Source organism: Vespa mandarinia, chromosome 14, assembly GCF_050613455.1.
Source record: "Vespa mandarinia isolate Hongniang chromosome 14, ASM5061345v1, whole genome shotgun sequence".
Lineage (NCBI taxonomy): Eukaryota > Metazoa > Arthropoda > Insecta > Hymenoptera > Vespidae > Vespa > Vespa mandarinia.
The window spans coordinates 4853202-4877669 of NC_140823.1; the positions used below are offsets into that span (position 1 = coordinate 4853202).

Below are 24468 nucleotides of genomic sequence, written 5' to 3' on the forward strand. Positions count from 1 at the left end.
CTGGCGTCATTGCCTCGGGGCTCAGGCGCCACTCTTTTCCCTCTCTCCCTCTTCCTCCCCTCTCACTCTCTAGTATTCCTACACTTCCCGTCGTATGAAAAGAGAAGGAGAAACTTTACTTCGCCAGAGCCCCGTCGACGATACGCGAGTGTACAGTACGAGAGGTGAACGTTGATCTAGTTGTTTATTTACTCACTTTTCTATGATATGTGTGTACACACTTATATAGAGAGTGATCGATTAACTATTATCATTTTAAATATCGTAAGTATCCTGAACTATGAAATAAGTAAATTTACATCGTTCGATATGAAAAATTTTCTAATCTCCTCTCTGTAGTTTTTCTTTTTTTCTCATGTTCAATTTTGTACTGAACTTATTGATAACAGTTATCAAATATATATATATACACACATATGTATATGTATATACATATGTGTCCTCAAATAGTTTGGAAAAGAATATTGACATCGATTTAGTATAATGTACAAGGAGAACGACGGCGACGACGAGGACGACGAGGACGACGACGACGACGAGGACGACGACGACGACGACGACGACGACGACGACGACGACGACGACGATAGACGAGATACACAGACACAAGGGAACGAAGAAGAAGCACTATATCGCAAAGCAAGAGGCGGACTCGCTCTCGCTTTAAAAACTAAGCAACGAACGTTCTTCTTTGGCAGAACGGTTGGTGCTTGTGTGCGCGAGAGAGGCAGGCAAGCAGGCAGGCCGGCTGCGTTTACTCGCTTCGAGCCGACCGACGGCGACGGCATTCGCTTTTCGAACAGCAAAGTCGAAAGGGAAGAGAGGGAGATTCGTCAGTCGGCCGTCGAAGCGCGCCGAGTTCGGACGTGAAATCTGTTCTTCCTGAACGTCTTCGTAACGCATCTCTCTCTCTTCCCCCTCTCTCTCTCTCTATCTATCTTTCTCTTTCTCTCTTCTTGATTTTATTTTACAAATCATTGTACTTTTACATTTACTGCTTTCTTTATTTCTTCGTCACCCAACTCGTCGGCATTAAATCGACGACGTCAGTGATAAAACTTGATCGTTATTACAACTCTTTATCACTTCTTTCCCTTAGTATCCAATCAAATTGAAGAAATTCCACGTGGCTCGGATAAGAATAACCAATCAAAATTATCATCATCATCATCATCATCATCATCATTTTCTTTCTTTTTCTTTTTAATCCTCTTCCCGATTCGAATCTTCTCCTTTTCATTTCTTTCGCTATCATTATCTCTTTTTGTTTCTTTCTAATCATTATTATAAAATTATTGTGATTCTTCGTATCAAAGTGCCAATCATGTTGTCCTGGGACTTTTTAACTATCGCCATGATAACGAGCATCATCTTGGCTTACACCAATGGAACCTCCATAGATTTCGATTCTACCGATTATGATGCGCTTTCCGAAAATGAAGGAAAATCGTCGGACGATAAAGGTAAGCTGTCTATTACGATATTAGTTATATATATATATATATGTATATATTTACGATTCTTACGACAGTTTTATATATAAAAGCTGTTCACGTAACTTTATAAGCAGTTAGATTATGACAGTCAACAGTGTAACACTCTCAAGAGAGATTTACAATTTCTGGAACAATAAAAAGGATGGAGGATGTATGTATTGTTTTCTCTATCATTCTCTCTTTCATCGACGTAAAGTACTTAGGATTCATTGTGAAATTATACGACGTCTTTGTATATCGGTCTTCTCTCTCCAAGAATTGAATGGATAATATTATGTTTGTTTTTAGTAAAAATTTTTAGGAAAAATGGAATATATAAATCTTTCAAAACAATTGTGTGTACATAACCTTTATATAGATAATCCTGATCTGAATACTTGTAAATTTGATTTAAATAATTTTAATATGCATTATGTATTTTGTATTGTGTGAAAACACTGTTATGGGAAAGTCAACGGCATTACTCATCCCGAGGCCCCCTTAAAGCTTTCGTTGTATCGTCCAATGAGATTTGTTTATTCTGGTATCTTTGGGCGCACGTGCGACCCTAAGCGCGTGTTCTGCATCATGGTGTATACGTGCACGTGAAAGATGAAAAATTTCCAACTAATTATGATTTCAATAACTTAATAAGTAAGATAACGATACAGATTTTAGTCTTATTAAAACTGAATTGATAAAATTCGTAATTATAAAATAAAAATAATGTTTTCTACGATGTACAAGATCATCTCTGCGAATGATCAAAATCAAGAAATCGATATTAGAAATGAATTGAATTAAATGTTCATAGAATCCTTATTTTTCGTAAATTAAGTTTTTTTTTTTTTCTGAAACATCTTACACCTATAATATACTCTAAAAAGATTGGAAAACAAGCTCGATCGAAAAGGAGGCGAGACTAGATGGGCGCGTCCTACCTCTTCTCCTCGTCGCCTTTATGGCTTGAATTTACAAGGAGAACTTTGGCTCTTTACTGATATTCGATTGCCAAGATATAAATAGGCGCTCCTCGATGTTAATGCAAAAGGGTGGAAAACTTTTGCGGATAACGTTTCCCCGTAATATCCACCGAATCGAAATATCCACGAGATCGACCATAAAATTTTTTCAAATTATTTGATTTTGTTTTGCTATACTTGCCAAAAGTATTCCCGCACTTATTTTAAAAATGGATTCAAAGAGTTTAATCTCGGGAATATTGACAAAATTGCGGTTTATTATAGGGATAATTAAAAATTGAAAGAGTTTTGATTTTTTAAGACGTCCTACGATTTATAATATACACATATATATATATATATATATATGTATTTATGTATATAGAGTATAACATGAGTTTAAAAAGCTATTGGTAAATTTGCCAAATAGTACTTTATACGTAAACAAGGAACGTGAACACACTTTACATATTCTCGTCGAAGCGAACAATAATAATTGTTGGAACGGCTGGTCTACTCGGCGCCGAGAATCAAACAATCCAGGTTATTTTTTGCTATCTGATACTATGCTGTTATTTTTTCAAAGAACAACGTATTAGTATGTGTGCGGGGATGGGAGAGAGAAAATGAGGGGAAAAAATTATACGCTTGGAATAATTAATTCTTTCCCATGACTAATTAAAGCGCACATTATTTCGAGTGATTTGAATTTTTTTCTTTTTTCTTTTTTTTTTTTTTTTCTTTTTTCTTATATGATCGAGCACCGAAAGAGATTTTTTTTCTCGAATTAAGAGAGAAAGAGAGAGAGAGGGGTGGGGGGGGGGGAATCTGACAATAAAATCGTTTACTCGAACGTTTAGCAAAACATTTGCGAGAGATCTCTCGTCGTCCATCCGTGGGATGAACGATCGATGGATGGATTTACGTTTCCACCAAAGTGGCGCCCGCGATACTCCGTATAAATACGTTTCGAGATAGAAAGAGGACAGATAGAAAGAGGACGAGAAAGAAGAAGAGAGATCGTAAAGGATATACAGCTGCTTCAAAAAGTACTCGAACGCCGTTCTTAAGCGTCCAACTTATGTTTTTAATCGCACAAAGCTCCGTTGCGTTCAAATGATAATAAAACGTAGAAAAATAATCAGTTTGTTTAATTAACAAATGCAAATTGCCATTGAATTTTGTTAATTGAAAAAAAAAAAGTAATGGAACGCAGATATACGTATTATTAACGAGTACGTTTACGCGTAAGATATCGGAATGAGAAGGAAAAAGGAGGAAAAGGATCAAAGGGAGAAAAGAAAGTAGAAAAGGAAGAAGAAGAAGAGAAGGGGAAACGGAAGTAATAGTAAATATTTAAATTTGACGAGTTCTCACGATAGTAAGTTTTAGGAAGAGACGTTGTAAACTATGCATGTCGGGCGCCAGCTAGGCGCGTGAATACCAGAGTACATAATATAATATACGTATACGTTTGTATTACGTTTGACGCGTGCACACACGAGACTTATATGTGTTATGTTAGATATGCATATTCGAGAAAGACGAAAACATTTTCTGTGCATTGTACTTGAAAAAACATGTATGTCCTCTCTCTCTCTTTCTCTGTGTGTATAAGTATGCATGTGCACGTAGCCAAACGAGTCTCCTCTTTATGTTCGACTAACATCGTATCCGTAAATGCAACGTAATGCAATTCGTGTGTTTGTGTGCGCGTGCACATCACCAGAACGATTTCACTCGAGCAACAGAGTTTCTCGGAGCCAAGACCAAGCTAGCTAGCTAGCTAGCTAGCTCGTTCTCGGATCCTGACTTTTTATTAGAAAATGTATCTCTCTCTCTCTCTCTCTCTCTCTCTCTCTCTCCCTCGAACCCCTTATCGCTGCTTATCCAAACGACTCGGTTCTACGCTCGTGATCGACGCCTTTCCGGGAATTACGAGTGGGTGCGATCGGTTCTCCTATGGCATGGCTTATGCTTCGAGGGAATGTACAAATTCAAATTAACAGTCGACGTGATATCAATGAATACATAGAGGAAGGATTGAATAAACAAATATTCATTTTAAACTTCACCTATTTAATTTTGATTGTGTAATTTCGATAAATCCGAAATGTCAAATTCCGAATGATAGAATATTTCTATATTATTCGACGTTAGAAATGATAAAATTATATTGTTACTTAAAAATGATGATAGAAACCTTGGTAGATCCTTTCAGGTGTTCCAACAGTTTCGAATAATGCGAGTTCATTCAAGTTAACGTGCGCATCCATGCACGTATATACTTTTAAGAGTCGCGCGACACATGGCGCACGCAACGCCGGCATCTCACGTATACGTCTCCTCTCTACGTATACATCACACAGGATATATTTCGCTGTTAAAAGAGCAGCTGGAAACTTACGTAGCCAGTAACGCGCGCACACACACACACACGCACACAGAGGCGCATGCGTGTACTGCCGACCGCCGGCTGCTATACTCCTGTTCGCGCGACAAGGAGAGTAGTCTAGACTCGTACGCACACGCGTACACACCTACGTGGCGACGGCGCTAGTGGAATATACACGCACACATCCATACACCGGTGGCGCCTGTCGGCCACACGAGTGTTCACGGGTGCGTGACGAGTTGCGGCTCTTTGTCCGTGTGTCCGCGTTACAGTAGCGTGCATAAGTTACAGCCCATAAGACTATTATCTTTCTTTCTTTTTTTTTTTTTTTTATCTTTTTTTCTTCATTTTTTACTTTTTCTTATTTTTTTCCTTTCTTTTCTTTTTTCATTAATTATCTTCCTTTCTTTTATTTTATCTTCCCTTTTAATAGACCATTTTACTCCTTTATGCTCTGCGAATAATTAATTGATCATTTTATAATTACTTGGAATGATATTGACTGTCATGGTAAACAAAAACAATTACATTTATTTGCTAATTACCATCAGTCTCTAGATAATATTTTATTCTAATTAATTTACGTTATATACGTACGCGTCGTATTATGATATCACCAGAGAAAGCAAGAAAGAGAAATAGATCAACGGTGATCACACGTATATACACATAGGTTTCTGATACGCACAAAGGACACCCAATAGATGATATTTTTGTACACAAAATAATGTCAGTAGAAGGACGTTCTTGTTCTTCTTCGTCTTCTCTTAAATAGACGCGTCGCAATTAAGGAACAACGAGCCGTACATGGCTCGTATCGCGTTTAATGATTCTCCACTTTGATTCGGATTAGAGATTACGATGCTCGTTAACGGCTTCGTCGTTCTAAACACTCTAGCGTACGGTAAAAGTACGCTAATTGAAATAAAAAATTATTCATCGTTTTTACTGTAAAAATAATTCAAACGAATACTAACGTGATTAGCTCATTTTATTCGAACGATAAAGTCATTTAAATTATTTTTATTTTAATTATCCTTCTTGGTAAGAAATATTTAGATAAAAAGCTCCATTTATACGATCACACAGATACGTACATATGTATGTACATCTCTATGACGTTCGAGACTGGCTTCGATTAGAGTTCTTTTAATCACAGAAAAGTTATAAAGTCACGGAGTCTATGGTTAAAAACTTCGTTCGTTATGTGCGTTTTTATCTAAAAAAAAAATAATACGTAAGATCTTTCCATATAATAATATAATGATCTGATCTGACTCTATAATCATAGATTTTCTATAATAAGCGTGAAAAAGTTCCTTTAATAAGTACACGAAATGGCATTCTATCGTATCAACTTATAAAATTATCAATGTATAATTAAGGAAGGCAATCGATATTTTTCTATAGATATATATATATATATATATATATATATATATATATGCATATAATATTTATAAGATCTCTACTCAAAATCGTCATTTATTTATTTCTATTGAGAAATAATTTCTAAACAATATGCATAGTGCATAATAGTATTAGTTATTAATGACTATCTAATATACCGTATAATATCCTGGTATACGGAAGTAACAACCAACAGAGAATTGTCGCACATCACATAACGTCATTGCACTTTCACACGCACACAAAATGTGCGTGTGTGTATGTATATGCTGAGCTGTAACAACACGAATGGTAGCTCTATTAGGTAAAAGTTCACTAGCTTTTCATCGTTCCGTTTCGAGAAGTCCGCGTTCCGTTCTTTCGAGAGTTACCCGTTATAAGTGCCGCTGTTGAACCCGATCATTAACCCTTCGACCTCAAGTACTTTTCTAGAAATTATGTCATTTTGTTTTTGCCTTCCAGTAAATAGAATAGATAATTCTAATTTTTGTTTTAATTTTTTCCCCAATGCCGCACTATTTTAATACAATTTTGTATTCCAAATGAATGGAAATATTATTCGATGTATGTAATCCGATATATTACGAAAGCAATTCATTTTATCGCAAGGGAAAGCGTATTAACATTTAATTGTATATCATTTCTAGATAGAGATACTATTTCAAGTATAGATAGTAAGTTTTCTTTTTTTATTTTATTTTGTTCTTTCTTTCTTTCTTTTTTTTTTCTTCCTTTTTTCTTTCTTTTTTTTTTTTTCTTTTTTCGTACGTACAAACAGTTTATAATCTAGCGAGCAATGATTGCGAAGGAAAACAATGGCTCGTTTCGTCGATCGAAGTTAATAATCAATGGAGCTTTCCCTTCCATTCGCAATATCATTTCCATTTAGAATTGTGCAAAAGTCCGAGCACGCTCGACGTGCCGAGCCCAAAGGCGCGCTTTTAACGACGCGATTACGCGCCACGGAAGATGTCGACTACTAAGCGAAGTTTCTTCATACCTTTACGATTGCGATCACGTAGATGTCAATCGTTTCCTTCGTTTCACGATGTCTGTGCCTCTACCATTTAACTATCCGAGAGAGCTTTGCCATGTCGTTTCTTTAAACGTTCGTAAATCATTCGGAATTACTATGATCTTACTTCTTTTTCTATTTCTATCCTTCTATCCTTTTCTTTTCTCTCTCTCTCTCTCTCTCTCTCTCTCTCTTTTTCTTTTTCTTTTTAAAGGAAAAAACGAAATCTACGTTGTACTCCTACTTTAAAGTAAATATAAAGAACTTGGATTTTTCTACCATAATAGAGATTCGAATGACGATTATGTAAGTAGGTGACTAATGTAAAATAGTTATATAGTATTTATAAAACTAATGATTGGCTAATAGTAAAAGATAAGATGCACAAACATTTACATTTATGTATAAGAATATATAATTATAACTGAAATTTATTTTATATTATCAATCAATCGTCGTATCTTCGTAAAAAAATTCTCGAGCTTAAAAGATAAGTATAATAATTTATATCATACATATACATATATATATTTATATATCGTAAATCTTAAATAGGCTACAACACTATGGACTAATAATACTTTCGATTTACAATTGCAATGGTAAAAGAAAACTAGCTTTATCATTATTTTTTCTTAGTTGCGGTCAATTCCTAGGAATAATTATCTTGAAGATAGTTAATACGATTTTATGTCTAATCATTAACATACACCGAGCAGCTGACCTTTACCATTATTATTGAAAAAGGTATTGTAAAGAATATAAATGAATATAAATGAAATAGAAATCGTATCGTATTATAATAAAATGCATATGTTAACCTCTCGATAAGAAAGTTAGACATTATTATCATTAATTCAACTGTGATATCGGCATTAATTATTAAAAATACGAGCTGATTTTGCATAAGCCGCCGTATAATTTTGACCTGACAGTATTTCTTTTCTCTCTCTCTCTCTCTCTCTCTCTCTCTCTCTCTCTTTAATCACTTTTATTAATATTCAGACAATCATAAAGTCGAACGACGATGCGTCGAAGATCGTCTTTCTAGGAGTAAAAGATAGAAATAAAAATAGAGAAAACATCGAATGGTTTTCCCGTGGCTACTTTTCAAAGGCCACCGACATATTTTCACGAGAGCGAGACAAATATAACCACGCGGCTCTCCTTAAAACGCATTGCCCGTCGTATCGAACTCGTTGTAATTCCGTGCATCGAGCAGCTTGCTCCAACAATACGGTGGCCGAATGGACACGTAGATAGACTGGCGTGCATATCTCGTCGCGTCGTTGTGGTATGACCGTTAACGCTTCATCTCCGCTCTCTAACGTGTCTCCTTTCTAATGTTTATTTATACATCGAAGATAAAAAGTCTTTCGATTGATCGATCGATCGATCTTAATTTCGATTGATCTTAATTTATAAAAACAAACAAAACAAAACAAAAAGATGAAAAGACGGAACGAAAGAAAAGATTTCGTTTCCACGTCCAAGTAACATTTTTTCTTTGATTAATAATGAATACACATTTTTGTGAATATTATCTCGACGATGTTATTAAAAATTAACATTTCTTATCTTCAACGTATGAGAACTTTATTATACAATTCCTCGATAGATAATGAGAAAATGAGAGATCTTTATCAAGGCATCGATCGATCGAGCACCATCATGTGATTAATTAGTCCCTTTCCAGTTAACACGTGTTAACGAAATTAATATGCTACGCTCGTGACTCCGCTCAGCAGCAGTAGGCAGGGGCGCTAACGCAAACTCGACGCGACGATATGTCGCGTGTATGTACAAGCTTCTTAGATCGTCGTTTCGTCGATCTAAAGTTAACTGCCCGAGTGAGAATTTCATTTTCCTGGCTCGGTGACAGCTTCTCCTTCTACCTCTCTCTCTCTCTCTCTCTCTCTCTCTCTTTCTCTCGTCATCATGATCATCTTCTTTCTTTTTTGTTCTAACCATCGGACGTACTCAAACGATGCTTCAACGACCTAGGCAGAATTAACATTTCAAGGTCGTTTAACGAGATCCGCCAAAAGAAGAGCGGTTTTAACGCGACGATTTTTTATTCCAAAGAAGAAGCCAATCGATTTGCATTAACTCGAAGATGTTCGAACACGAACGGCGAGCAAGTTGAAATGCGTGAATGTAATTTTAGATGTTTCAACGTGGAATTTGTGTCGCGAAATCTTGAAATCCTTTCCATTCCTATGTTTTCTCTCGTCAAGCTCATATGCTTACCTATATTAAGTGAAAATATAATAAATATAAGATAAATATTCACGTGGAAATTTTCTTTCGAGAAAAGATCCAACAGGAAGAGAGAGAAGGGATTTTTTGTTCTTTGTTCGATCTACAATTTCTCTTGGACTCTTACCCCCTTTTTTAACAGATAAATTCACTGACCGATATACGTACATACGTCAGATTCTTGTTTCTCGAGAGTTTACGGAAATTTCCATCACGAATGTTGAGCTAAAAAATTCAATCGATAATAACGAGTAATTCAGCATTTTATTATCGCTAAAGGCGAATCGATTTTATAAAAATATTTCAATAATTCATTCTTTTTATCTTTTGATCATATTCGTCGTCATTGTAATACTTTACATGAATTTCTCTCTCTCTCTCTCTCTCTCTCTCTCTCTCTCTCTCTCTCTCTTTAATCCAACCAACATAAGTACTTCTTCTTCTTCTTCTTCTCAATTCATATCGTTCGCACGGAATACTTTATCGTAGGAGCAAGCACACATATGGAATTAACGACGTCAATGGCGCCAAGGGGGTGGCGGTCTAAGACTTCTTTCATCGATAATGCATGACACGTACCTCATATATGATCCTCTCGGACCATGCAAAATATCGCAATACAATTCTCGGCAAGCATTACCGTCATTATTTCCAATGGCTTAAAACGAGACAATAATGGCAGATAATTTTTGCGCAACATCTTTTATTATGGAAAAAATTGCTTATATGAAAAATGAAATGTACTTTTTTAGATAATTTTTATGCGCCAACTTTGACGTCAACGTAGAAGAGACATAAAGAGTGCCATAAGAAAACATGTCCGCATAAGAATATACTTTTTTTTATTATCCCATCATCTCTCCCCCTTTCTCTCCAATTTTTATTTATCATCATCGATTATCGATCGTAGATCATCGAAAGGCCCCTGATTTTCGTCGAGAGATCGTTACTCCAACGAGAGGCGTGTTAACCGTACTATATTCCGGACTGGCACTTAACTCGCGCGTTATGTTAATGACAATGCTTCGTATGCGACATGTTGCAGCGCACAGGCACGCATGCACGCACGCGAGCGCTGCGGTATGCATGTATGCATACGCGTGAGCCAAGATGCGTCGAATTCAAATGAACTGGCTCCCGCGAACGTGGTTTCTTCTATCTATTCCTCCTCCCCTTCCCCCCACCCCACCCCCTCTCCTCTTCCTACTCCTCCTCATCCTCCTCCGCTTCGTTCGCGTTTCATCTCTTTTACACTTTCGCGAATCATCTTACCATTTATCTGTTTATCGTCATTGAGAAGATTTTTTCGATTTTACTTGATGATACGATGTCATTCTTTCTATTTTCTTTTTTTTTCCTTCTTTTATATCCTTCTCTCTATAAGGAATAAAAATTCATAGGAATTAGAATGATTTTTAATTGGACCAATCATAGATCGGTCTACCTAGTGATTTCTTAGTTTTGATTTCATTCGAAATATGATGCAATCGATGTGCCAAAGTTGTTTTAATAACTAAGTAATTAATAAGTCGATCGAATGATTTCTTTTTCGATTAATTATCACTTCTTTCAAAGTTGTCCTATATGTAGAAGAAGTTGCAAAATAATTTGTATAATGCTTAAGATGGTAGAAAAAGATTTCTCGCAATCATTAATTAAGTTTTCTCCGTTGCAAGATCCGATGCATTAGCTGGAGTCGATGAGAAAATGTTTCACGATGATAGAGCTATGCAAATGTCTGCTTAACGTTACTGCAACAATCGGACAGAGATCTCACACTTACTGTGGGATCGTGACACCAATCGGGATCACGTTTTAGCAGTGTAGTTTCCAATAATGGCTACGATCACTACTGGATCGATTGACCGGACTTTCAAGCTTCCTCGTTAGGTATTACTCATTTTTCTTGTAGGTACTACAGAGTCTCCCATTCAGATAACCGAAGTTCTCCCTCTCTCCTTCTTTCTATCACTTTTTCTCTCTTTCATCCTATTACTAAGGGAAAGGAACGCTTAAGGGAATCACCTTCACCTTCTTTCGTAGCATGATTCACTTGTCTATTAATATCGATGCTATGAAATGTCAAGCTACGAAATGAATTATGTTACGAAATGAGTTATGATTATTAACAAAGAATATTTCAAAGATCATTTCTTTTGTTTCATTTTTTTTCTGTTGTCAGAAATTAAAATCATTCAACTACACCGTTTATCTACGCGAAATACAAAAATATTCGATAATCTTGCAACACTTAATTTTCAAATTACGCCACGATTTCCAAGTACGCATTAACTTGTTTTTATATATGCATTTCACTGCTGACATCGTGATAATTATGGAGAACGAATATACGCTACTGTATAATCTATGAAAAATTTATAAGACGGCTTTCCTTTCATATCTCATATGGAAAGCCACATCAATTAGGTCGCAACCTAAACGTTAAACAGTGCATTCCTTTTGTTTTCTTTTTCTTTTTCTTTTTTTTTTTTTTCATGCTCTTCAGTAAAATTTACTTATGCTAATGATCTTTATTTCTAATGGAGCCGTCCAAGAATCACGAAAAGTGAAAGCAAAGAATATTTATTTCTCGAAACATTCGTAGAAGAGCTAATTTATGAACGTTTCTTCGGAATAAATTCTTTAAAGTCACTATGTGTGGTCGAAAAATTAATTTATATTTGTACGACGATCGATCGATTCATATAGACACATACACACACACACACATCCACCCTATATGCATACCTACGTATCCATTACTCAGAGATATCAGGATGAAATGACTTAATCATTGACAGCTTAGCGATTAAGTATTGCTAAGGTTTCGTTCAGCGAGCAATAATTAGCGATGCTTAATGTAACTTTTCCACATCCTCTATGAGTTAGTCATCGTGAGTTTTCTATTAATAAAAGACGCCACGCTCCATTCGTAGAATCGATTATATTTTCACGAAACAGTTTCTATAAATAAGTTCACTTCTAGCTCGATTAGCGACAGATCGATCTCTCGATCGAAGAATTAATCCCATAGATCGTATTAACTTTAAAAATGTTCGTTTGGAAATTTTATAAAAATTTTTTTCTTTGAAAATTCCAACATATACGTAGATTGAAGTAAAATTTTCTATATTTCTTCCTCGTTCGCATAATGTATCGATTTAACGACGGCTGATATAGTTTACGTATCTCTTTCACGGTGTAGATTAAATATACAAATTTTTCATCGTAATCCACACGATTAAGAATCGAACTTGAGTAAACGGATCGATCGACGACATTCTTCTTCTTCGTCGTTGATTGAATGTAAATCGAGCTTTGGAATTTAGCACATTCGCTGAGACATATTTTTAGAGCGAGAAGTGCTGAGATATTCAATTCACCGAGGCATAAAAGTAGGCTACGTTAAGGATCGCGTTACTATTATGCAGGTCGTATCGTTATCTCGAAGCGGGCATTGTTTTATTATGTAACGTGGTAAACATCCAGCGTGAAAAACAATCGGCGACCTTTTCATAGAGAGCACAATAATTGATCTTTGCGTTACACACATCGTATTATCTTTTTAATCTTGGCTCACTCTTATGACCCAAGTAATAATCCTTTAATACGTTTATCTTATCCATCTGTATAATATTTATATAACGATATTTACGATATAACAATCTATGTCATAAAATTATTAAAATCTCCTAGAACAAAAAACGTTTAGTTAATACGATAGAAGAGTTAATTACTATATCATAAGGATCATTGTCGTATTCGATGAATTAGAATCAATTAATGATAAAAAAGAATTCATTAGAGTAAGATGAAATATTTTAAAAATAAGGAAAACGTTGGAAAATGAAAAGAGTGGTGGGGATACTCTCTCAAATGCTATAATTATTTCTCTCTGAACGTACGATGCGTATGTGCACGCATTAATAAAGGACACACAAGGATAAATAATGAAAGGCCTCGTCGATCAATATTTTTATCGTCAATGTCGTGATTATTCGTTACGCGCAATCATTGCCAGGTTCGATCGTGCTTCTGTATAAACGTAGGCACGCGTGATTCTATACAAAGAGGAAAGAGAAAAAGAGAGGGGAAACATATTTGTCCTCTCTTCGGGAGATCATATATGTACGTATATATACGCATACGGGTGTGTTTTATTCTAAGCTCGTACGGCTAATCTTGCGCGGTTGGGTGCACACAAATTGCAATTTGCCTTTTGGTGTCGTAACGCATTCACCGTTTGTCGCAAATCTTTCTTGTGAGATCAAAAAGGAAAAAGACAGAGAATATGATCTGATTAAAACGTTATTTCTCATGAGCGCAAATATGTAATACAAGAAAGATATATAGATAGAAAAGAAGGAATACATAGAAAAATATGACAAGATAAATTTAAGCAGAGTAAAAAAAGCAAGTATATAAATAATGCATATTCGAATAGAAAAAAATATATTAATGGATCTTCACCTGATTTTTCATCTGATGCTGATCTTGTAAAATTGAAATATGCGCTTTGTCTGTTCCCCTTTCTCTATACATTTGAAAAAACACTCGCATCGAAAATAAAGTAAATAAGATGCGATCGTTCCACCAGAGAGAGAGAGAGAGAGAGAGAGAGAGAGACAAACGCACATGCTCGGAAAGTACGATCGATCCTTTGTATTTAATTAAAATTCCATACTTCACGGTGCATTTCTCAAAGTACCACAGCAACAGCCGTCGGCATCGGTGCCAATATAAAAGCACAGAGAAAGAGAGAGAGAAAGAGTACCCTTGTCTCCTCTCGTGATCTCACAGTTACGTCACTGGAGCTCAGGGCGAGTTACGTTCTTTTTCGGCATCTCCAAGTCCGTTCGAGCGAGCAGTTCGTTTACCTGACATCACGTCAGGTAGCAAAACTTCGCTGAAGAACTCTTCGACTTGATTTTCTTTTCTTTTCTTTTCTTTTTTTTTTTTTTTTTTTTTTTTTTTTATACTAGAAATGAACGACGAATCGTCGTACGATTTGGATCTTGATCGATCGATCTTGGTAGCAATGTCAACCCCATCAATTTCCATTTGGCAAGGTATTATAATAAGAATATGACGTGTCTAATTAATTTCGAATGACTGGTCATTTGCATATAAAAAAGAAAACATACAATATTTGTATTGAACTTTCATAATTAATTCTACGAATTTTAAATGAAGAACGAAGGATGAATACGTACAAGGATATGCAACGAGGAACGAAAAAGTTTAGTCACGTTACTTTGATCTACCAGCATGCTCGAGTTCATTAGCAAAGTACGTTCGAACCCTTAACCGAAATTATTTCTCATGCCGAAGAAGGTGGATGAGTCGACGATATTTTTTGATCGAATTTCGTCGATCATTTCGAATCCTCTCGTCATAAAGGGACCGCGTATGGTCCGACAAGGAAGAAGAAGAAGAAGAAGAAAAAATAAACAAAGTCACACGTGTAATTTGCAGCAATTTGGCAATTGCATATAATTGATGAGAATACCTTTTACTTGCCGATGGCGTAGTATACTCGTTCATGCTTGCCGAGTTAAGTAGGGCTAATCATGGGGTTCTGAGAGCTCGGAAACATCAGGAACCTGTCTTCTAGCATCGAAATCTTCAGGACCTCGTGTATTTAGAGAACCGGCTATACATATACCATATTCGGTCGGTGGGTCCCTGTAATATATACCTGAGTCTACGGAAGGTAAGACAGAGAAGAAGAGGGAGAGAGAGAGAGAGAGGGAGAGAGCAAAAGGGCCCAAAAAGGACCCACCTACTTCCCAGAAAGAATGGCCCAAGATACCTATTGTTCTTGCTAATTGCCACCCCGCATAGTCGACCCGCCCTCCTTTACTCTCTTCCTCTCCTCTTTCGTCTACCCTACAATCCTTAATAGCCGGGTGCTCGTAGTTGATAGTTACAGGTCCCAACGCAAATACAGCTTTCGGATTGTGCGTCCCTTTGTGAAAGGAAAATTAGCCGAAACGCAGAAGTACGATCTTTCGTCGAGATATTTTCATGTTCCCCTCAGGTATACCTGTGCTAAGTTTAACTCTCGGGTAATTTCTCTTACTCCTACAAGAATTTGTTTTCTGTAAAAAAAAATATGACATTTTTCAAAATTTCCATGAAGAATTTGAAGGTCGAAGACAACTCTTTTAAGCCATCCATTCAAGAAATTCCGTAAGGATATACGTGAAATAAATATTGTAATAATAAATATGAATTCTTTTAAACGGACAACAATGGAATCGAAGAGATTTTTCAAGAAATTGAAAGTAACAAAGCGAGTTTATCATTTTTCTTCGAATAATGAAACAATTTGACGGCCGAGTACCTAGAAATAAATCGGACTTCTCGATAGCCGATGTTTCGTATCTGTAAAGTTAGATTTATAATCGAATTACTCAACGTAATATAGGAGTGGCACAGTAAAAGCGGTTTCCTTTTATACAGCGTACGTATAGCACACTTGACAATATCGATAAATTTTCATGGTTTTTCTCGCGTCAACGCTCTCACCATTCGATGAATAGTTGGAGCAAAATGAAAAATAATCTTTGCTAGAGACAACTGGCTTAAAAAAATTCGTAAAAGAAAAATTTAAGGCCAACATCGTATTTAACGGTCAACGCGTTGCTGCTTCAACGCGGAATATAAATGTCCTTGCAGATTTGCCGCTAGATAAATCATTTTTTCCGTCAAGCGTTGAACGCTTGCTCGCTGGCGGAGATCTTGCGCTTTCGAAGAACTTTCCTAAAAATACGTACACACGTATAGATAGAAACTCGCTTTGGCATCGTGCGAAATATTTTACAATATTGTCGCCTTGCGTTTCGCAATCTTTAAGAGTTAAGGGATCGTTCCGTTGTCTTTGCCAATGCCTTCGATCATTTTCCTTTTTTCTTTCGAAGTTATATCAGACTTTTAAATACATTTCTTTTATTATTCCTAATCAAAACTCAACTCAAATGAAGAAAAAGAAGAGAAGGAACGCGGAGGAAATATCCATGTGACTTCTCTGAGATAAATCGCGTGAGAAAGGAAGATGGATTCGCCTCGAGTGGATTGATTTCTCTCGTGTCAGTGTAAATAAAAGGACCTAATCGGCCCTTTTCTTCAACTCCATCTCTCTTTCCCTGCCGTCGATGGAATCCAGTCGAGGGCACAAAATTTCAACGGAGTCCAAACAGAAAGAACAAAACCTTTATTGAAGACGAACCACTGAGCAAAGACCGGCTTTCGACCATCCAAAAAAAAAAGAAAAAAAAAAGACGAAGAATCGAAAGCAACCGAGACATTATACGTACGTGGGCGCACTTGTCGTCCAGGACCATCTCCTTTACTTTGCATTCGCGTTATATTTATCCAAAGAGGATCGAAAAATTTTTCGACTACTTTATTCATTGATATATCTTTTTTAACTTGACGTTAAATGTTAGAAAAAAAAGAAAAGAAAAAAAAAACAAAAAATCATTTAGTTAAAACGAGTTAAAGAGTATCGTGCACGTGAAATAACTATAAACATAACTATCGCCATATTTACTATTTTATCTACTTCATTACGTTAAGAAAATGAATATGTCGATTACAGTCCATGAAATTAATTTCACAATCCACTAACGAGTCTCGATCACGCAATACGAAAAACGCTATGAAGAGGTTTCACGGTCATAAAGAATGTATGTTTATAAATTCGTTGGTTTCAGTTTGTTTCAAGATAATCACGTATAAATCATCGTTTAATTAAAGGTTTATTCTTCGGCTCGCCCGAACGTCATTCTTGAAAATAATGTTATGCGTGTTATTACGGAGTATCGTTTACCAACGCGGAGACATTTTATCGTTCAAAAGACCTTATGGTTGGTTTCTACTGTTCAACTATACATACCTCTTAATAACTCTATTCTTTTTCTTTTCTTTTCTCCTTTCTTTTCCTTTTTCTTTTTCTTTAAGAAGCTTCAAAATATCCGTAGGCATGATAAAACTTTGGTAGGCCTCCTGCGGAGCTTACAAAAGGCAGGAACAGCAGCAAGACAGACCTCTCTGATTTTTAAGAGGACTCATCCATTCCTTTCTCAAATTCGTGGGCTACCCAGTTCTCCTTTTACTACCGATCATTATTTTTCGTGACTACTTTGGTTCGGCTTGTCTGCTGCTGCTGCTCATTTTATTCACGATTTGTAGCGTAGAACAGACGAGAGTACAAAATTATATCGCACTCTTTCGTGTTACCCTTCGAGTATATTAAGTGGAATTGATCGTTTCTTCTCTTTTTTCTTTTTTTCTTTTTTCTTTTTATCTCTCTCTCTCTCTCTCTCTCCCTCTCGCACTGTCTCGTCGAAGTGGATTATTAATTCCACGTTGCCGTTGTCCCTTCTTATTTGCAATCATTATTCTCGAGACTACTCGCTACAATCTTGCCGATGTGATCGGTACCTTACGAACATGTACCTTCATTTTATACGATCTCAATATTATAATATTCGTATAGTAGATTGAGAGACAGATGGACGATCGTTAACTATACGGGATAAGTCACATAATTTATTTCAAATCTCTATCTCGTCATTTTATTTACCATACGAAATGTCTCTTTATATAGATCACTTTAATAATAATGATCTATTTATTTAACCGTGTAAAGAGTACATTTTGACTTGGATTAACGCATTTTTAGAGTCTTCCAATCTCTTTGTCTTTAGTATCATGTAATAACCATCAATCCTTTCTTCGAGTAACTTTTTATCGATCAGACAATCAACGCAGCTAACTTTTTTATTCTCGACGGCGAGCTTAGCAATTCCAACGACTTTCCGGAACCTCGACACTCCTTTCTTTACCCTGACATATCCCCCCTTCCCCCGTATGATTTATTTTAGCGGCTACTCTGTTACGATAACCATCCAAAGCACATTAGAAATGCATACTCATCCTCTCTTAATCATTCTCGTCTCGATTTTGACTGTTTTCTTTTCACAGGTATATTTTCTTTTTTCTTTTTTTTGTTCTTTGTCTTTAAGAAAAAGGATTCTTTAAATAACTTTACGCAATATTATTATTAGATTATTTCTTTACAATTACTATCGTTAATATTTATTATATTTATATATATATATATATATATATATATATATATATATATATATATATGTATATGACATTAGTTTCCTGTCATTTATGTATTTTATGCACTTGCAGCCATCGTTTCCTCGAACTTTTCTTTTAAAGTTATTCACCGTCCTGCATCGTAAGGCTTTCGTTCTTGCGTGCAGGTACGTCGAACAGGTGTCTCGCGAACCAACGATCGTAATCACACGATTCGTGTCTGCACTTTTTTTACTTTCTCTCGATAACGCCTTCTGTCTATAAACGTCATACTATTAATCAAGCGAATTCAATTCTCTCTTTCTCTCTCTCTCTCTCTCTCTCTCATACATAAGTATATATATATACTTATGTCTACACGTATGAAATTAATTTTTATTTCTGTGAAATATGAACAAGTTGAGAAAATGTTCATATTAACGTAATTTCTCTTGATTCGACTTTGTTGCACTATCATCTTGAAGAATTCTCAGGGGACATGGACGAGTCTTTTATTAATCCGATTCATTATTCGTCTCGGTTGCTGCAGCTCGTTGAATTCGACTCGTATATACTTTTCCAAGAAAATGCTGGCTATGTCGTACGGTACTGGCCAAGTGCCAAGTTGTTTTAATAAACGAGAAAAATTGACAGAAAGGGAGGAAGAGAGAGAGAGAGAGAGAGAGAGAGAGAGAGAGAGAAAGAGTAAAAAAGAGGGATAAAAAGGAAGATCGCATATACGTTCGTACAATTAAAACGATCGGATCGGATCGAGCTCGGCGTCTCTTCACTCGTTTCCAAGAGATCGTATCTTTGGCGACGATCGAACAAAGACCCATTGCGCGTGACGGAAGCGAAGAGGAATGAGAACCCTGAAAAAGAACCCTTAATTCTTTCTTTCTCTCTCTCTCTCTCTCTCTCTCTCTCTTTCTCTTTCTCTCTGTTTGTATCAGTATATACGCAGAAACATTCGCGAAGTAATCTCTGTATCTCACTTTTTCTCTTTCTTTCCATCTATCGTATCTCTCGCCCCTAATGAACTAATTAAGAAAACAAGATACAAAGCTCCTGAACCACGTCCACTCTTGACTCAAACGAAAATAATTCGACTTCGATATAAAGAGAAAAAAAAATCGCTTCTTTCTTTCATTGAAATATCACGTTGTCTGTATTATAATAACGATTGCAAAGGTCGAAATAAATAATGAGTAAATAATCTCATTAAAAAGTAATATTTTACGATGCAAATGGGACAAAGAAAAGATTGCACGTCCCAATGATGATCATCTTAGATTCTAAACAAAAGTTATACAGTGTGAAATCATTTCTAACGTTATTATCTTTCTTATAAAATGTATGTATGAGAAATTACGCAATCACGTGAATTTACGAAACGTCTTATGTAGATACGCTTATTTATGGGAGTTCAAAGAGAGAGTAAGAGAAAGAGAGAGAGAGAGAGAGAGATATGTGGAGAGAAAGGAAGAGAGAGCCTTGTATCCTCAGGCATATAGTGAGGAAGAGAGAGAGAGAGAGAGAGAGAGAGAGACTCATTAGTTTTATCGTTCCCGATGCTCGTTCCTTCGTCCGGCCTCTGCCAGAGTTGCGAGTATTACATATCGCGCGTACGTACACATACATATGTAGCAAAAGATACATGCATACGTACACACGCATATCGTACGTAGGTCGTCGCTCTTCTAATTGCATGTACAACGGAGCTCGTTCAAATCGAGTTCCCGTCCTCCAGGCTCTTTCTCTCGCTCTCAAACTCTCCCGCGTAGCTCGCGTTGAGTTCTATGCTGGATCATCGTACCAGTCATAGGATCGAACGCTACAAAGATCATCGACAAAGGTGATAAACTTCTACGGCGATTAAAATATTTCACAATTTTCTTTCGTTTTAGACGATATTCTCAAAAATATTTAAAAAAGAGAATAAAAAATTGTATAATCATTCATTAAAATTAAATTCATTCTGACGGACACCATTGCCGTTTACAAGTTCTTTAGAATCAGTCGAGAAGAAATTGAAAAGTTTGATCGATCGAACGAACGAATAGATTTAATGTTTGTCGATGCATTATGAAGAGGAATAGGAAGGGTGGGAGAGGGGTGTATAAGAGAGGACAGTTTTACGAGCATAAAACATATGAAAGGAACGTCCCTCGAGCGTATCGAAAGCGTACCGAATTTTTTGCCTCACGTTGATTATTCTCCGCTTCGAATCCTCCATCCTCTCTTCGTCATCCCAAGTCCTCTCTGTTCCTCTCTTCCTAACTTTTTCCTCTCTCTTTCTCTCTCTTGGTTGCGACCATATCCACGTTTGAAACGTGCGACTCATTATCTCCAGAGGGCGTGTTACGCCGCTGATTTGAATTACGCTTCCGAAGAAGCGTCATTAGCAGAAAATACTTTTTCCAAAGAGAAAGAGAGGACGATTTTGTTGGGGCAAGTTGACGTATAAAAATAAATTTTAAATCCCAAAGAAGGAGGTTCTCATGCGACTGCTGGTTATGACTATATTCCAAATCTCGATTCGTCGTTTTTCATCTTTTAGATGTGGAGCGGCCGATTGTGCCGATCCGAAAATATCGACGCAACCTCTTTCCCTTTCGCATTGACCGCGTGCATTTCTCGCATAATGCGCGTCCGGCTGTTTCAAAGACGCAGAGGCAGGCAAGAAGCATACGAAGGAGAGGATAGAAAAGTAAAGGATAGAATGGAAGAGGATAGAGGAAGAAAGACGGAAAAAGAGAGAGAGAGAGAGAAAGAGAGAGAGAGAGAGAGAGAGAGAGAGAGAGAGAAAAGAGAAAAGGAAGGAGGACAGCTTATCGGGAAATAATTAATATGCCATGGGCGCATAACGAACGGCCCCACGAAGCAGTCTGTTTGTTTTCGGACGGGCCTTCCTCGGGCTTGGACTTGTCGGTCGTATCTCTCTTTTGCTCGGCCCTCTCGACCTCCCGCTGCTAACCCTTTTTTCTTCTTTTTATTTTAAAGACGCGCGCGAGCGCGCGCATATACACGCGCAAAATCCTTCGGGGTCCACATATACAAACACCGAGTCTCTTCAGCTCAAAGCCTCTTCTGAGAGAGACTCGTGAGAGCCTCCGAGAGTGAGCATCCGTGGAGAAACAAGCGAGAGAGAGAGAGAAAGAGAGAGAGAGAGAGAGTGGGAGTAGGAGAAGGAGGGAGGGAGAGAGAGAAAGAAAGAAAGAGAAAGAGAGAACGAAGGCACGCAACGACGAGACCGCCCCGCATGCCTTTCTCCATATATTCTCTCTACTTTGCTCTTTCTTTTGTGACTCGGCTGTTTTAGCGTTTTTTATTCCACGATGAGCTGGACCACGTCGACGAAAGGGTAGGGAAGAGCGGAGAAGGAGCAGGGATAAGAAGGGAACGCTCGAGAGAACGTCTCTTGGCTTATTAGCGATAGAAACTCGTTCGAGAGAGAAAAGTAAACAAGAAAGAAGAGGAAGAATGAGAGATTATAAAAGTCGTGAAAAAAGATGGCCTTGCGTTATTATCATAATAAATAAAAAGACACTCGTGTGGGTTTAGTCATCGGACGCGGACTGTTCCGCGTCTCCGTGTTTATTTCGCAAGCTCTCCTCCTTCTCATTAACACGCTTCAGAAAGAGAAGGAGAAAGAGAGAAAGGTAGAGGGTACGCGAACGCTTGTATATTTATTTTACGTCGAGCACGCGGTTACCGCGGATGTACCGCGTGTACCGCCTGTTTTTCCTTCGGATCCTTTCCAGAGATTCTAACTGATTTACGAATCGAGTCGAGTTAACGAATTGAAAACGTTCTCTACGTGATACGTTGATCGAGAAACACCGAGATGGAAAATTGTCTCTGTTGATCTTATTACCTCTCTTCTTTCGAACCTCTACGAAAGTTACATTTTTCATTTTGTTAACAACACGTCGTTCATTTATAATTATTTTCTTTTGCTTTCAAATATTTATACTTTTATATATGTTAGAACATACACGTTTATTCGTCGTATTATCATAAATGTATTTCTACATATAAAATAAAAATATTTTATTTACAGAATTATCTGACGCAGGCGAGGTTCGTTGTTATTGTAATCAACCAGATTGTGTGCCACAAGGATATATGTGTCGCGGTAGAGGTTGTTTCACCGAATTACCTTCGAATGTTGGTTCATCCTTATCAAGGACGGAACATAATGCTTACAGCGGTTGTCTCGACAAGAGTTTCAAAGAACAACAATGTCCTACGGGATTCATTTGTTGCGAGCAGGATCTCTGCAATCACGTAGACAGCCCTGCGATGAGAAACAGACTAAACAAGACTCTTCAAGGTTAGTTCGTTCTCTCATTCTGATTATTACATCGCGAAGCCACTTTCTCTCTTACATATAAAATTTATAGAGATATCAAAGATTCAATTATTTTCTAAAGTTCCACTGTTTGTAGGAATAGAATTGATTATCTAATAGACGATAAATACGAGCTTAAAGAGAAAAGCTGACGTAATAATTTAACAGCTAATCCATTTGGCGTCAAACGTATCGGTTTTGTGACTCATTCGTGATTATATTTAATTTGTTTGCATTTTTAACGTTTACGTTAAAGGTTCAGATGGCTTTTATCATTTATCCCGACATTACTCGCTCGTCTATTTTTTTCTATTTATTCGTTATAAGTAAATACAAATAATAAGATTATGGGATCTTTTTTTCTTGTTTCTTTTTTTTTTCTTTTTTAGTATTACTGGACGAGCAACGTGCGTACCTAGGACCAGTACAACCAACCGGACACGGAAGTCAGTCGTCGGATAGCTGGTTCAAAACCGCGACGATAGCCGTTCCAATATGTGGCTTAATCGCTCTCTTGGTCTTGGCTAGTCTTGCGATCAGATTGCTTCAGCCAATACCTCTGCAAGGCGACAAACTCGGAGGTCATAGAACGGCAGATAACGGGCCGCCATTACTGGGACCAGCAAAAGTGCCTCTTGTTTAAATAAGAAAATAATTAATGAACTTGCGATCCAAAGACACTTCTTTATAAATCGCGTCCTAGCGAGTAATTAATTAAGACTACATACGTAAGAAGCTAGCGAGCTGTCCTGGCTCTACTTGGCTGTGAATCCTTCGAGGGAAGCGTCTTTTTAATTGTAAATTATGATTGACCCGTTACTCGCGCACTTATCGTCGCATTTTTTATATGAATACGCCGACGGAGGCGATTATTTTATAAAATAGATAAGAGAAAGAGAGAGAGAGAGAGAGAGAGAGAATGTGTGAGAGAGTGAAAGATGGCAATGTGTAAGTTACATATTGTAACGCACCTTTTTAGTAGCGTTAAACGACAACTTGTAAATAGATTTATTTGTATTTTACTTCGCTATTGATTAGCTATCTTTAATATCTTAATAATCATCGTGCAAGAGATATAATGCAAGCTAATACGATCGAGATTATTCTGGAAAGCTCGATCTTTCTCTAAGCAGAAATCAATAACATCGCAATGTACGACGAAAAAGCGATGACGTGTAATGTTACGACTGTGCCTTGTTATGTAAAAGATAGAAAATATGATGTAAGGGAGAAAACAAACGAATGATTGCCGAAAAAAAAAAACTACTCCATGAACATACTGGCATTTTTGCAACGTTCGATCGTTGATCGTCCAGCGCGTATTTATCGCACACTTCTAAATGTATTCCATATAAACATTTATATTGTGATAGTATGACTTAATATTATTGTGTAAAGTTATTCGACCTTTATCGCAAGTCTACTTTGTGGTACATACGACTCGCGAGGGATAACTCGATATAAAAGAATTTTAGGAAAATATAACGGAAGGTTTTTTTCAA

At 36.9% G+C, this 24468-nt stretch overlaps 1 protein-coding gene across 2 annotated transcripts; it reads left to right on the plus strand.

Annotated features, from left to right (window-relative positions):
• The first annotated feature begins 133 nt into the window (after positions 1-133).
• On the plus strand, positions 134-24468 carry LOC118440240 (BMP and activin membrane-bound inhibitor homolog). 2 transcript variants are annotated; one of them, XM_035862981.2, is made up of 4 exons: positions 134-264; positions 1317-1463; positions 22676-22948; positions 23356-24468. In XM_035862981.2, exons 2-4 carry the CDS (start codon positions 1325-1327, stop codon positions 23607-23609), a joined length of 666 nt encoding a protein of 221 aa, XP_035718874.1. In that variant the 5' UTR covers positions 134-264; positions 1317-1324; the 3' UTR covers positions 23610-24468. The 2 variants fall into 2 exon arrangements, with proteins under 2 accessions (XP_035718874.1, XP_035718873.1); XM_035862980.2 differs by lacking the exon at positions 134-264 and having other exon boundaries at positions 847-1463.

What these genes read in the sequence shown, in the direction of transcription:
- LOC118440240 (XM_035862981.2), top strand. Translation starts at nt 1,325, where the DNA reads ATGTTGTCCTGGGACTTTTTAACTATCGCCATGATAACGAGCATCATC. An exon ending in AAAATCGTCGGACGATAAAG is followed by an intron (nt 1,464 to 22,675) that starts GTAAGCTGTCTA and finishes TTTTATTTACAG; the next exon opens with AATTATCTGACGCAGGCGAG. An exon ending in ACTAAACAAGACTCTTCAAG is followed by an intron (nt 22,949 to 23,355) that starts GTTAGTTCGTTC and finishes TTTCTTTTTTAG; the next exon opens with TATTACTGGACGAGCAACGT.